At 42.1% G+C, this 13,954-nt stretch overlaps 1 protein-coding gene across 1 annotated transcript; it reads left to right on the forward strand.

Annotated features, from left to right (window-relative positions):
* Positions 1-3,650: 3,650 nt before the first annotated feature.
* On the forward strand, positions 3,651-11,122 carry RB195_014052 (uncharacterized protein; the record flags this gene model as incomplete). Its single annotated transcript, XM_064204151.1, has 12 exons — positions 3,651-3,779; positions 4,463-4,657; positions 5,214-5,355; positions 5,413-5,533; positions 5,599-5,681; positions 7,357-7,524; positions 7,580-7,665; positions 7,721-7,843; positions 8,345-8,464; positions 9,881-9,969; positions 10,629-10,716; positions 11,021-11,122. The coding sequence occupies 12 exons, from the start codon at positions 3,651-3,653 to the stop codon at positions 11,120-11,122; spliced, it is 1,446 nt and encodes a 481-aa protein (XP_064060032.1).
* Between the last annotated feature and the right edge of the window lie 2,832 nt (positions 11,123-13,954).

A 13,954-nucleotide genomic window follows, 5' to 3' on the forward strand; every position in this document is an offset into this window, starting at 1 on the left:
GAATATATTCTACACATCTATTATGGAGTATTTCTAGATGATGGAAGAGTCTTGGTAGAATCGGTAGATATAAAAGATAATTTTACCCTTCGTTTTACCCTGGTTGCATGCGCAGTGTTCCATGCTTTCGTTCGCAAGAAGAACCGTGCAGAGTCGTAACACGTTCTAATTTCTATTCATTTCCGCATTTACCGCTGACAATTCTAGGACGACTTCCAATTAATGCTCTAAAAAAAACTGTCCAGTCTGGTTTCTCTCGCTTCCCTTTAGCATTGCTTGTAATTTAACACTTAGTTCCCTTACACATTCAATAAGCTTTCTTTTTTTCTTTATTCTTCTTTCTTTTTCTTTCTTTCTTTTTTACTTTCGACTCTGGGAGACGATTTAAAATACTGCTTAGTTTTCGTGTAGGGTTTAGGAACGAAATAAAAAGAAGACAATACTTTCTACATCTCCATGAAATTTATGAAATTTATTTATAATTATGCAGCTCCACAATGTCAAGCATCCACCGCCGCCACAACCACCACCTCTTTCCTTTGGAACGCGCGTCGTTTGACCCAGTTTTGCGCCAGTCGTCGATCATTTCATGCGCGATTTCTCGAAAGGTACATCGATGTGATATACCATACCTCATTCGTATTGTTTCAGGTCTACGTTGGGGTTCTGGGATAGATCATTATCCTTTCGTACATTTTTTCTCCTTCGACACTGAATACATGAGTTTCGTTGATGCTATTTTATTTCAAGATGTTTGCACTACGTTCACAATTTCTGCCGACGCCAGGACATTCATTAAACTGCCCAGTGGCCATCAGGCTTATATAAAAGTCCCTCCTCAGTTGTACGTAAGAGAGACCATGTTTCGTTTAACTTGATCGACGAATTTTTTTTGTTCTAGCATAGAGGAGAAACTGGAGCCTATAAAGAGACCTCTCTGTTGCAGCATTCTCTACGAATCTTTTTCACCTTTGAAAAGCTTTTTTTATACTTTTCTACCTGCCCTTCCCATTCCAACACTTACGGTAGATGTACTTAGAAAAACAATCCAAAAAAAGAGGAAAAATTGGAATTGAGTGTTTTAAAGGAAATGTCTTTCAAATAATGATACAAACTTTGTGATTGATGATTTTGCTGCCTATAGCCACTACCGTATGGCCCTATTACTATTTCTTATTAAATACACATGTGAAAAAAATATATTTTGTAACAGAAAAGAAAAAATTCAGAGATGATCGTCTACTGTTAACGGAATGATTCTGCCTGCTCATCCACTCAACATAGCTTTAATCAAGTGTGGGGCTTTCATAGCTTCACTTTTCAGAAATTCTCTGCAACTTCCTGATTTTTGCTGTCTTCAGTATTTTCACACACTTTTCCAATACGAGCTTCCTTTTTCAAAAATTGACCGTAATAGGCCATCCGTCTTTCTCTGCACTATGAAGAAATGCTACTTTCCGACTGCATTTATTTTAGGTCAAATTTCTGTTCGTAACTTCTTGACATATCTGTTCTTCCGCAAATAATTACGCTTAAATAAATTTATGACTAGTAGTTTCTACGTAACGTTTTGCAACGATAAAGAGCAGTGAGCAAGATTGATGCATATGCATTTGATTCGATTGTTTTTCAAAAATGTGTAAGTAATCTGGAAGATTTCTCGTATATTTATTCAGAAGAAATCCGGCAAAGTCCAAGCGGTCACCACTGTTTCGTTGTTCTCTTCACCGATTTTTAACCCTCATTGCACTCTCTATGAATCTTCAACTACTGGGAGGGGGTAAGTACATTTATCGAACTGAGGTTTCTGGGATATCTAGTGCTTCTCTGTTACTATTCTTCCTCTCCCAAAGTTCTCAACCTCAGAAGTTTCTCAACAATAAAACTATAAATTATTTTCTAGTTCAAAGAGTACATATATTTTCTAGATATTTCTTAGATACAAAGATTATTGGATACGCAGAAAGTCTGCAGCTGTGATACTGAGAATTTAGAAGGTGACGAACACTTTTTAGGAAAAGAAAAAGCACAGTTTATTGTGAATTCTTAAAAATTTCTAGTTGTGCGGAACATTTCTGCCGATTTTTAATCGTGGGTGCTCAGTCGAGGAATATAAAATCTGAAAGTTCTGCAATTGAGTGTTCAGAGATTAGATTCAAAGCTAGGCATAAAATTATCAATTCACACCTGCAAGTCTTTCGAATCGACTGAACTTCTGTGCGCAAACTTGCCAAACAATTGAAAATATATGTGTAGTTTTTGCAGAACTGGACACTCTTGGAATCTAGTTTGGAACACAAGGTGTTCAGACTTGAAAATTGCCCTGCTTGTTGCAAAAAAAAAAGAATAGCGAAGGGTAAAAAAAATGAGTTAGTGAAGACTAAAGGCCAGCTGAGTTATGGTGAGTTAAACCTAGCTTGCTGAGGAGCATCTCAGTTGAGACACTTCAGTGAGATGCCAGCTGCTCCAGAAACAAAGTATTTTAAGAAATCATATCTGAAGTCGGCTTTTTTCTTTAAAATTCTGTTAGTTACTAGCTGCAAGAGCTACCTGCAGAGCAAAGCGTTTGGGTTGCTTCACATACTCTCTTTATAATACTTCTTTTTGGAGAGGAACTATCGGTCGTCATTTTGCTTCTTTTCGGCAATGCGTCTAGTAAGGAGAGTGAAATCCTCGCCACGCTTACCCAATCCGCAGAACAAAAGAAACGTAATGGTTACCCTGGGCCAGAGAGGGTACAATGCTTTCGATTAACATGGGCATTCATTTATTTGATGAAAACCATCGTATTGTTCTCATGTAACAATGAGAATATACGCTTGACATGAGTATGAAATTCTATCATCGCGTAAGATGGGAAAAACTCTAACTCGTAATGGGAGCGTTCCTCTACAAAATTCCAAGCTTCACACCAGGTGACAGAACCCTCCACACCTCTCAGATTTGAGTAAAAGTCAAAAGCAGAAACAGTCGTCAGCCTAGAGGCAGTGGATAGCCATATCTTCGGTCTCAACTCAATGAGCCCAAATAGCTTCAGAGAAGGACACGCTTTGCCGCCACCTCAGACTCTGTCATCACCCCCTGTTGCTCAAAACAGTGAATTCCACTCGGGAATGCAGTGCTTTTGATCCCTGCTCACTGTCCGTGTGCCAGAGAGAGCTCTGAACCAACCCTTGACTAACTGAGTGGACCGCTAGGCAGCTATTCATTTAAACTAAGAGCAGTAATGAATGGGTGCGAATTATGTAGGTACCGTATGTAGGTAGACTGCTAAATTACTCCATCTCTCAGTAGTATTTTGAGGGGCTATAACAAGTTGTTTTCTGAAAGCTGTATTAACTGTTACGGCAACTGATTCAAGGTCATCCGCATTTTCTTGTGTCACACATTTGTCGTACATTTCGTATTTTGTATCGGCCATTATGCGAAAGTTGTGAAGATGCATGAAATCTCAGGAAGTACTCCTGATGTGATTTCAAATCCCTCTACCACTTTTTGTCTGTTTTTCCAAATCCCTTGTCTTCATAAACTCTTGTATATTTTACTTCACTTTAACTCTTTTCAAGGATTTTTGAAACGTCAAGTTTATTAAGCTTATGCTTAGCTTATTAGTGAACGGGTATTTTCCAGTTGCTTGTGCCTAGTTGGCGATGCAGCGACTCGAGTGTCATGTGAAGAAGTATAAATGGGGAAAGAAGGGAAGCGAAAGTGAAGTGGCACGACTTTTTGCAGCCGGACACAGGAATTTTGAGGTGAACGAAGACGAGACTTATGCGGAGGTATTTTTTTTTTTTTGTTGTTCCTTGTCTTCTTACTAACAAAAATCAATATTGCAGAAGCAGAACTCGTTCGCGAGACGTGCTGCGCTTGAAGCGGTGCGATGGGGCGCAGCGGTTAGAATCGAGATCCTCGCTTGCACCATACTTGGCTGAAGTTCGCGGTGGCCCCACCGCGATTCCAGCCGCTTTCTCCACCGCGCCACTTTGAGCGTAACCGCTTGCGCATCTGCACCGTGCTTCATCTCGCTTGGCCCTACTACACCTGCAATGATATTGCTTTCATAGGAGAATTTAGCTGCACTTTTGTTGAGATGATGATGCACGGAGTAAAAAAAAGACAGGAAAAATCCTTGATCTCTTGATATGCATTGAATGTGAAATTAGCCTCATGCCCCGAGTGGTGAACCTTCGCGGCAAGTCGATTCATTACTGAAGTAACTCCGACCCTCAGACCCACACTTTTCCTAGGGACCTAAAAGTACCTGTTATTGATTCTGTTGCCAAAAGACAGGCGCACTATTTACTAAGAACCCTGTCCCCGAAGAATGACCGCGATCTGTGAAGTGGTCGCACAAAAAGATTCCAGAGAAAAACGAGCTAGCGTGTTTTGATCCTCTCTTGGCAATAAAAAGACTTTCTGTACTGAGAAAATGTCGTTCAAGATAGATACGAATTTTTTAAAGTTATGGATGGGCACTCATCCTGATGGACCTGCCGTGCTATCCGACTCCTCCACTCGATTATCATCTTTCATCGCCAAAAGTCATTCAGCCAGTTACTTGAGTAATAACAACTGGAAAGACGACATTCACCTACCATTCATCATGAAAGTCATGTCAATTGCTCGATCGTTGAGCCTGCAAGTTCATCCGACAAAGGTATGGAGGTGTTTGTTTGAGTGTTTGTTTTCTTTCCTTATTAACTTTCCTTTTTCTCTCGTGAAGGTCATTTTTTTTCGCGGCGCCGACCGTTCTCCAACGCTCCAACGCGGCGAAACGTTGTCAAAAATAACCAGCCGTTATTCCTAAGTGTTGTAGAGGAAGCCATATACATCTGTCCCAAACATGCTCAACCCGATACCGTGCCCAATCGATTGCAGTAGTGTTAGCGGGATGTGTAGCAAACAGATGAAACAGAAGCTGAACGGACTCGTAGCTGGCTCTGGCCAAAACGAACTGATTTGAGTTGCAGTTGCGTAAACAGTTGCGCCCTTGTGACTCTAGTAGTATACCTTCGTTTACGTATGCATCCGAATTCACAACTAAACTTCAAGCAAGATAGCTTTCAGCTGAGTGTAATTCATGTAATAAACTTAGAAAAAAACGGAAAGGAAAAATTCGTGTTGTCTTTAGAAAAGAAGGAACAAAACCACGAAACTTAGAACTCAAACGAAACTAGAACTTCTCTCATATCAAAATACCGTTTGAACTTCAGGAACAGGCAGCCCGTCTTCACGAGCGAGACCCAATTCACTATCCAGATCGACATCACAAACCGGAACTCGCTTATGCACTTACTCAGTTCGAACTTCTGTGCGGTTTCAGACCAGCAGAGCAAATCTTAGCAAACATTGAGGGTGAGACACGATTTTGAACATATTTCCGGAATCAACACGTGAAGGTGTCTCTTCCAGCGTTCCCATCGTTCCGAACTGTAATGGGTATTCATAACTGCGATGCACTGAAGTCAGTGGTCAACAAGGAGAGTAATCCGCGTTCCTTGAAATGTCGACAAGCACTGGCAGTTTGTTTTGGGTTCGTCACCAGAGCGTAGATCTACCGCCGGACTCGGTAGCAATACGTAAACTAATCTGTTTGAGAGAGATGATGGAGAAAGCTCGCAGCCACTCAGATCTTGTTTGCGAATACGTGGATCAGTTAATGGATTCCCTCCGTAGCGGAAGTAAGGAGATTTCAGAACTACTCTGTCAGTTATTTCTGCTTCTCTTCCAAAAAATGGTGAAAACGGATTGCTAGACGAGAGGAATCTGGAGGCCTCTCTGCCAGTTACTGGATTTTTCAAAAGAAAAGAGAAAATTTTAAAAAAAATGACTGGACTACTTTCTCAGCCGATCTAGTAAGACAACTTGAGAATTTCTGCTACATCAGGCAAAACGACCTAAAACTCGATGCAGTTGCGTAAGCGCCTGCGCTCGAAGCGGTGCGGTGGAGCGTAGCTATTGGATCGAAGAAGTACCAACGCTGGCAACACTCATCGCTCCCTCCCGATTGGACAGATGCTTACGCAGCTGTATCTAGCTGACTGTACTGGGCCTTGCGTGAAAATACGTGTGCGCATAGCATTTCTCTTGTATTTTAGTCTCAGGCAGAGTGTACATTCTTCTGGTGGCAGTATCACAACCGCCCTACGCTCCATGCCTGCCGAAACGTGGCTTGCACAGCTTGTTGGACTCCGCCTTTATATTATCACAAGTCTGAACGTCCGGCTAAAGCCGGACTTCAATTTTTTTGTAGTGTTCGCTACGCTCGCCTACACCGATCAATAAGAAATAACAGTAGTGGCTTTTTTTGTAAAATTATTATTGTTTTTTTTATCAACCCTTTCTTCGATGAGAGATTTCATGATTTGCCCCCTAAACGCGTCAGTACTATATTTGAAGAACAATCAAACTTGATTTTACATCTATGTTTCTCTGAAACCTCCGCAATTCGGAAACATTACTCGAAGCATGAGTGTCCTCCGTTCTCAACTATTGGCAAAGAATGCTGTGCTAACATGTAATGGCGTGATCATCATCACCGTGGTGACGAAGATAAAACTCTTCTTCGACCACGAGAACGTGTGTGAACTTGTGCTGTATCTAAGGAGCCGTTCAGGCGTGTGTTTCCACTTTTTGAAGCAGGGATGTTAGCAGCACCAGGGAAATGTGCTTGAAGGTAGATACGCGAATGAGTCGTAGGAACCCAATCTACCGTTAAGGTTCCCGCTCACCAATCCGACGCAGTGGGACCCGTCTCACCCCACTTAATGGCTTTCTGCCCTGGGGCACGAATTCGACGCCGTAGGACCCGTCTCACCCAACTTTACCGGGTTGGGGCTCCAGCGCACCAAATCGACGCCATGGTATCCGTCTCCCTCACTTTGTGGAATTTCTCGACTGAGACACACGCATACACAGACGCACACACGTCACAGAAAAAGCCCGTTATTGATTAGCATGATAGTTTGCAAATTTGGAAGTATACATTCACATAAAAGTATATTTACATTCGTATGACAGAAACTAACTTGGCCTATCAAAGCCAGCACATGAACATATCTGTGGACAGTGGTGGAAAGGAACTGTGCTCGTCTAAGGTGCATGGCGATGGTTCGGCACCCCATCAGTGCATCATTATGGAGTATTTTCGTGACACACAGAAAAACAAACAAACAAACAAACAAACGGACTAAATGCGTTATTATATAGCATGATCGTGTCTCCACGGGGATTAACTACAATGCAACGTCCTGCGGGATAGAATATCTCTTGGGGACTGTATGCGGCAAACAATGCCTTCTAGTGATTTGTAAATTCGATGAATGCTCCTGAGGATTTCCGTTTATCTATTTGCAGTACGTGGTTGGCTCAGTGAAGGTACCGTTGCGGTTATACAGAAGATGTACGAGGACTTCCCCAGAGACGTTGGCATCTTTTCGCCGTTGCTTCTGAACCATATGATCCTGAAGCCTGGAGAGTGTTGCTACTACGCAGCTGAGGAATTGCACGCTTATCTCAGCGGAGGTAATTTTTGATGTGACTATCTTTTTTTGTATTGAACTAAAATAGAGAACTTCAGAATGTGTGGAGTGTGTTGGCTGTTCCAACAATACCATCCGAGCTGCAATGACACCGAAGTTCATAGACAGAGAAGCCTTATGTGAAGTAAGCCACTGATTTACTTGCACTCATTTCCATAAGTAAATTTTATCACTATCAGGTGCTGAACTATCGTATGACTCCTCCTGAGGAGTACCTCGTCCCTGCGATTCCTCTGACTGATTACCCAGGAGTGGAGGAGTATTCACCGGACTGTAAAGACTTCCAGCTGCATAGAATACGGGTAAGTTTGAATTTCATACATGAAATAGTCGGGGATCAAACAGGTGGGAAGCAGCGAAACAGCAGGGGGTGCCAGCAAGGGTCCCAGCACGCTCATAATTGCTACGTTCCAAAGAAGTCGCGTACGCTAATGCGTACGTGCTTCACGTCGTTTTGATCCTACTAGATTTCAGGAAGTTTAGTTCCCGATCTGTTTCATTGTTGTAGTTACAGTCGGGTCAAAACGACGTGGAGCACGTACAGTTGTGCAAGCGGCTGCGCTCGAAGCCGCGCGCTGGAGCGTGGCGGTTGGGGTCGTGTAAGGACCGTCGCTACCGCCCCCATCTCTGCAATAAGCCATGGTCCCACCTCGATTCCAACTGCTGCTTCCACCACACCGCTTCCGAGCGCAGCTGCTCACGCAACTGTTCGTGCTTCATGTCGTTACCCAACTAAGCAATGTTATCGTAGAGTAATATTGTCGAGTAACAAGATCCATAATTAAGAGTATTCTATTTTAAAGGTGACCCAGATCGCCCAACAAACATTTCTACCTGTATTGGATTGTGCGTCTATCATGGTTATTGTAGAAGGATCGGCAGTTCTTGAAGAAGTCGACGGACCGAGTAGCAGTGTATCTAAGGTGAGTTAAATACGTATAGGCATCCCGCTGAGGTGTGCCATCACAATTCTTCGGAGGATTTTTTACAGGAGTCTCTCTATTCGTAGGCAGTGTTCAGATTGTAGCTTGCAACTATCACAGCCAAAATGCAAAAAGTGTCCTTCAGATCCGGGAAATTAGTCAATCAGGAAGTATCAGTTTACGTAACGAAGGAACACCTATAGAATTGACGGAATGAAAGCGCACAATGTGACACACTGGTGCTCTACACCACTTTCAAACAGATTAAGACCGTGCATTTTCCTCCTACTTTCCACTTCTGAGATGACGGATACGGATCCCAGCTTTTGTTGGCCGGAGGTTTTGAGATACTTCCGGTACAAGCTATGCGATTTATATATTTGACCATTGTGGGCCAGTTTCTAGGTGAGCTCCAGTGTGTTAGCGCTAAATAATTCTAGACGTTATTTCCAGACGTCCTACGACAACACTCCGACCTTAATAGATAGCGTTAATAAAGGACATAATTTATGGCTGTGAAATATTTAAGTATGAATGTAATATCGGTAAATCCGGCTGTCTGAAGCAACGTAAACTTACTACGTGGTGGGCACATTCTTCTCTCTTCAACCTGTCTCTTTTGAAAGGGCATCACGTTGACTTAGTTGAGACACTTTCATCTCCATCTGTATATGTACACTGTTATAGCAGGTCAAAACGACATGGAGCACGTACAGTTGCGTGCGCGGCTTCTCTCGAGGCTGTGCGGTGGGGAGTAGCGGTTAGGAACGTACTGGAACCTTTGCTGGCACCACCCATCGCTACAGTTTGCGATAGTCCCACCTCGGTTGCAACTGCTGCCTCCTACGCGCAGTTTCGAGCGTGTACGCAAGTGCACCTTGCTTCATGTCGTTTTGACGCGACTATAGCTTCGAGCTTTAGCTACGGTATCACTTGGAGAGCTAAGATTGCTAACCAGAGGAGAGCCTATTTTGGCAGTGACGTCTTGATAATCGATGTTGAGATGCGTCAGCACAAAAACGGCTCTTAGAGATTACGGAACATCACATGCGGAGTGAGAGCTGAACTTTCGGACTTGTACGAGGATGGAATTCTGATTTTGAACTGATATTCGTTTTCTGAGCACAGTTGCCAGAAGTAAATAATGTAAGGCACATTATAGACAAAGAAACAGGATATCAGTTGCATCTGATGTTTATTTACTAATGTATTTTGTTTTTCAAACTTTAAAGCAAAAGATTCGTTTTTGCATACTACTTCAAGAATCAGCGAGCACAATGTAAGTAGATGACAACCGGCTACTCTTGCCTGTAATGATAGGATCAACACTGCTACCGTACCTCTAACACTCCGTTTCCTTTCTTTTTGATTTTCTGCCCGTTTTCTGACGCGTTAAATTATTTTGCCTTCTTGCAGGCTCAATCCTTCGTCAATTTAGACACATTGGATAGTCGCAATGTCGGTCGAGGAGATATTATCTATATTCCACCAGGGAGGAGGTTAAGGTTGGTTGAGGTTCATCCTCCAGTAATGCCGCGACGTTTATGTTCTTTTTTCTTTGTTGCTTCACTCTTATTTTTTTAGACGTTACGTCGTCACTTTTATGCACTTTGCTCACGTTTAGCCAGCGAGTAATCGGGTATGTAGTCGGGTTAGAAGGGCATGAAGCTCGGTGCAATTGCATAAGCTGCTACGCTCGAAGTGGCCTAGCGGAACGGGGCTGTTAGGGTCGAGGGCCCCACTTATTGCTACTGTTCGTGATTTTCCCCTTTGATCTTGACAGCTACCTCCATCGCACCACTGATTACGCAACTGTACCTATTTGATGTTGTTTTGACCCGACTATAAGTAGTTTAGCATTTTTATCTCGTCCACCTTTCGTCATAGTAACCTCTAAAACAGTATTAACAGATTTATTCAAAGGTTTTTTTTACAACCTTTTATTGTCCGCATTAAGAAAGACAACCCTTTTTGCAAAGATTTTTTCACCCGAATTGAGCATTGCGGTATTTCCTCGTCTGCACTGAGCAAGCTCACTCCGTTTGCAGAAATGTTCTTGCTTATTTCTTGCTGGGACGCTAGAGTCCAACTCGTTGCGCTTTTAGTTTTGTTGAAGATGATCGAAAAGAGATCTCCAAGCTAACCGTTTAACCGAGTTGTTTAGATTTACACGATGTACTTCGCATATAGAGGCATTCCGCACATTCAGCTTTGAAATCGGACCGGATCATGAAAACCGGAAGGTGGTGAAGGTAATAACAATCCATTAGTATTCTATTTGTAAGCGCTGAAAAATTGTGAGCGTTTGATTTTTTTTTCGGAAGAGAAATCCCAGCACTACTCGACATCCAATCTAGCGTTCTGCAAGTTAAGGTGGTAGGAACTGCAACGCTTATGTATTCCTGATAAAAGTCCTTGTCAAAAATTCAAGGATATCCGAAGCATATTGTTTTTAGGGCTGGCGTTAATATTTTCACAAAAGACAAATATTAGTTCACTAAGACTTGTATTCTATCCTCACTCTCTCCCATAGAAAAATGAGTCTCATACTTTTAGGAGATTGCTGCTCCTATTTTCGTAAAGAAGCCTCTATTCACTATAGACGATTACGTGGAAAAGGCGTTTGCAGTGGAATCCGAAATGGATGGTTTCCTGTAAGGGGTTCGATGTGATTCACACTTCGCTGCTTTGTAATTTCGAGGCTTCCAGCCTCTACTGTTGGCCATTTTTATCACTGAAAGAATGGAGAATAACACTGTTTCCTCTCTAATTTCTTATCGAAACTTTTAATAATTGGAACGGTTGCTAGATATGACAACCACTTCCTTTGCTCTCTTTTGTGGTAGTTTGAGTCTTTCAGCCAGTGCCTTTGAACGGCGATCTTGATTTGTCTCGCTGCTTTTGTGATTCGGAAATATGATTATGCCGGATTTTTGCTGCATTAGCTCTGAAAATAATCAGCGAAACAGAAAAGGAGCGTCAAAACATCTCTATAGTTGAGTTTCACGCCATTATTAATTGATTGTGGGTTTTGAGTTCCTTCTCATGATTGCCAGAAAGTGTTACTCTCATTGTGATTCCCACTCCAACTCATTCATTTTAGGAGGCATTTCCATGTGTACTAATCAATCATAAGTTCTAATCAATTAGCTATATCTACTGAAAAATTAATTTCTTTTCCTTCTTTCTCTCTCTCATCCTCAAGTCCCTGTTTACCAATTCTTCGAATTCATAGTTTGACTCTTCTTGATAGCCAGTGCTTATTATGTGATGATCCGTAGGTTGAGTTTGTCCTTCGATGCAGACTTCTAGTTTGATTGATATTCTCATTCTATATATAGATAAGTGCTTTATTCAAATTCAATTATAATAAAATTGCATAAAGATTAGTGGATGCTCGAGATGTGAGGATCGAATTCCCGTCACTCCCGCCAAGTGCTGTCCAAACAGCGTGGCCACAATAGCAGTAAACGAAGAAAAGGTGTGAAATTCTATGCATAGTACTCTCCAGAGCACTTGATCTCGATGAATATCCGTGCAAAGGCCAATGTAGGTGTTGCACACACAAAAAGAAAGAAAAATCCATCCCGTGCCTTGCGCAAACCACATGTCTTTGCTGCCATAATCGTGCAGCACTAATAGCCCTTGTTTGTCTTTTGGAGCTTATTCGCGGTATTTTCGTCGTTATTCCTGCTGTATCTCTACTTTACCAAAGATAAAGATGAACCGTCGATGCAAATCCCTACGATGCTCTACCAGGGTGTACAAGAAGACTCCACAGGAGTGTTTACGTCGACGGAAAATCGAGCAGGTGAATAATAATGCTTAGTCGTTTGCAGAGGGTACAGATCAGTTTGAAAAGTTAACACGAACATGTACATCACTTGCATCCTTTGTTCTGCACAGCTCTAGTTTCGAGCAACTCAGGATCATTACTTATTATTACTTACTATTTAACACATGATTATTACTGTGCTGATCCCAACTGAATCTGGAGAACGTTGATGGAATTGGAATGATTATGAATTGATGTTGAAGAGAAGTGAAGACCTCTCATATTTCTATTACGCTGCAAGTGCAAGTGCAATTTGACGATTGTTGGTCCCATTAGAATCGGTAGCGCTTAAATTAATGCAGCTCCATAGCTATTAATCTGGAGCAGCACCATGAAGCTGAGAATTGCGCGGTGGTCGGAATCGAATGCGACTGATATCCGACAAGGAGATGTTCCCTGTCGGATTGTAACTGAACCAAAGTTTGAGAGTAGTCGTCTTAGGCTTGCACTGTTCTTGAGGTATTGGGAGTTGTTTCTTTCCTTTTGAGGCGATCGCGTCAACTATTCCTCTTAAACGTGGAAGCGGCGATGAAATTGGGGCGCTTTTAAAGATGAGACAGACGATTGCCGTCGCCGATACCTGCTTTAGAGTAGCAGTAGTCTAGTCAAGCTGACTGAAGTTCAGTCCCGTGTCACTGGCAGTTCAGGGCGACGAATAGACGTATGGTTGCGAGGGCTCCGATTGTGTTCGATATAGGTGTTGCCATCACGTGTAGGTGATGATGATTCCTATACACGAATTCGCTCAATCTGTTTTTTTTTTCTGATATTGTCAGAGTCTCTAGTCCAAGTTACTTTGAACCAGTCACTGATTCAAATTGGAAAGGCAACCTGGTGGAAGGTCTGGAAGAAAACCTGAGGACGGTGTTGGTAACAGTACAGGGAGGTGTCACACTTCGCAGAGTGGGTTGATTGGTTTTCCGCGAGCTTTTTCTGAAGATCAACTAGGATGGGCAGCTATATACAAGGAGGACGGAGTTGGGCCAACCGGGTTAAGTATCACCAAACCGCCGATTAAATCAAATATCTGTCATTGGTTACGGTTTTTCTGGCTCATAAACTTGAATCGATTTTCTTCTCTATCTTTAGGGGATTTTTTTATTATTTGTCACCAAAAGTAGTGACGCGTAACGTTGGCAGTTACTACTTTGACGATATTCCTTCAAGATGAGAAAACAACTGTAATTTCCTTGCCCAAATGTACAGAGTAATATAGGAATGTCACCGAGTGAATTTATCAGCCATGCATTTCTATACCTGATCTTTTCTATTTGTTGAGCCAATCATGGGTGTAGCACAGAGAGATTCGGTTGTGACTATACTATTGATTGGTCGAAGTCGTCCTGATCCCAACAAGAATGATAGAAGTCGATGAATTGGTACCAGACTTGCACGGGAGGATAAAAATACTGACTTGATACATCGGCTGGTCTTCCGTAAGTCAATGTGCAGGCATACACATATTCATAATCATCAACAATTTCAAATTGCAGTAAAAGGCGTTTGCCCACCCCAAGAAGATTGGCACGCTAGTGACTTTATCCTTTTTATGTCCTTATTTTACAAATTATTACAAGAAGAACGTTGCTTGTAAAAATAAAAAATAGGTAATTATTGGTCAAACTGTCTTTTATTTCCGGTTGATTAAAGAACTA

The sequence above is a fragment of the Necator americanus genome, chromosome V, assembly GCF_031761385.1.
Source record: "Necator americanus strain Aroian chromosome V, whole genome shotgun sequence".
Lineage (NCBI taxonomy): Eukaryota > Metazoa > Nematoda > Chromadorea > Rhabditida > Ancylostomatidae > Necator > Necator americanus.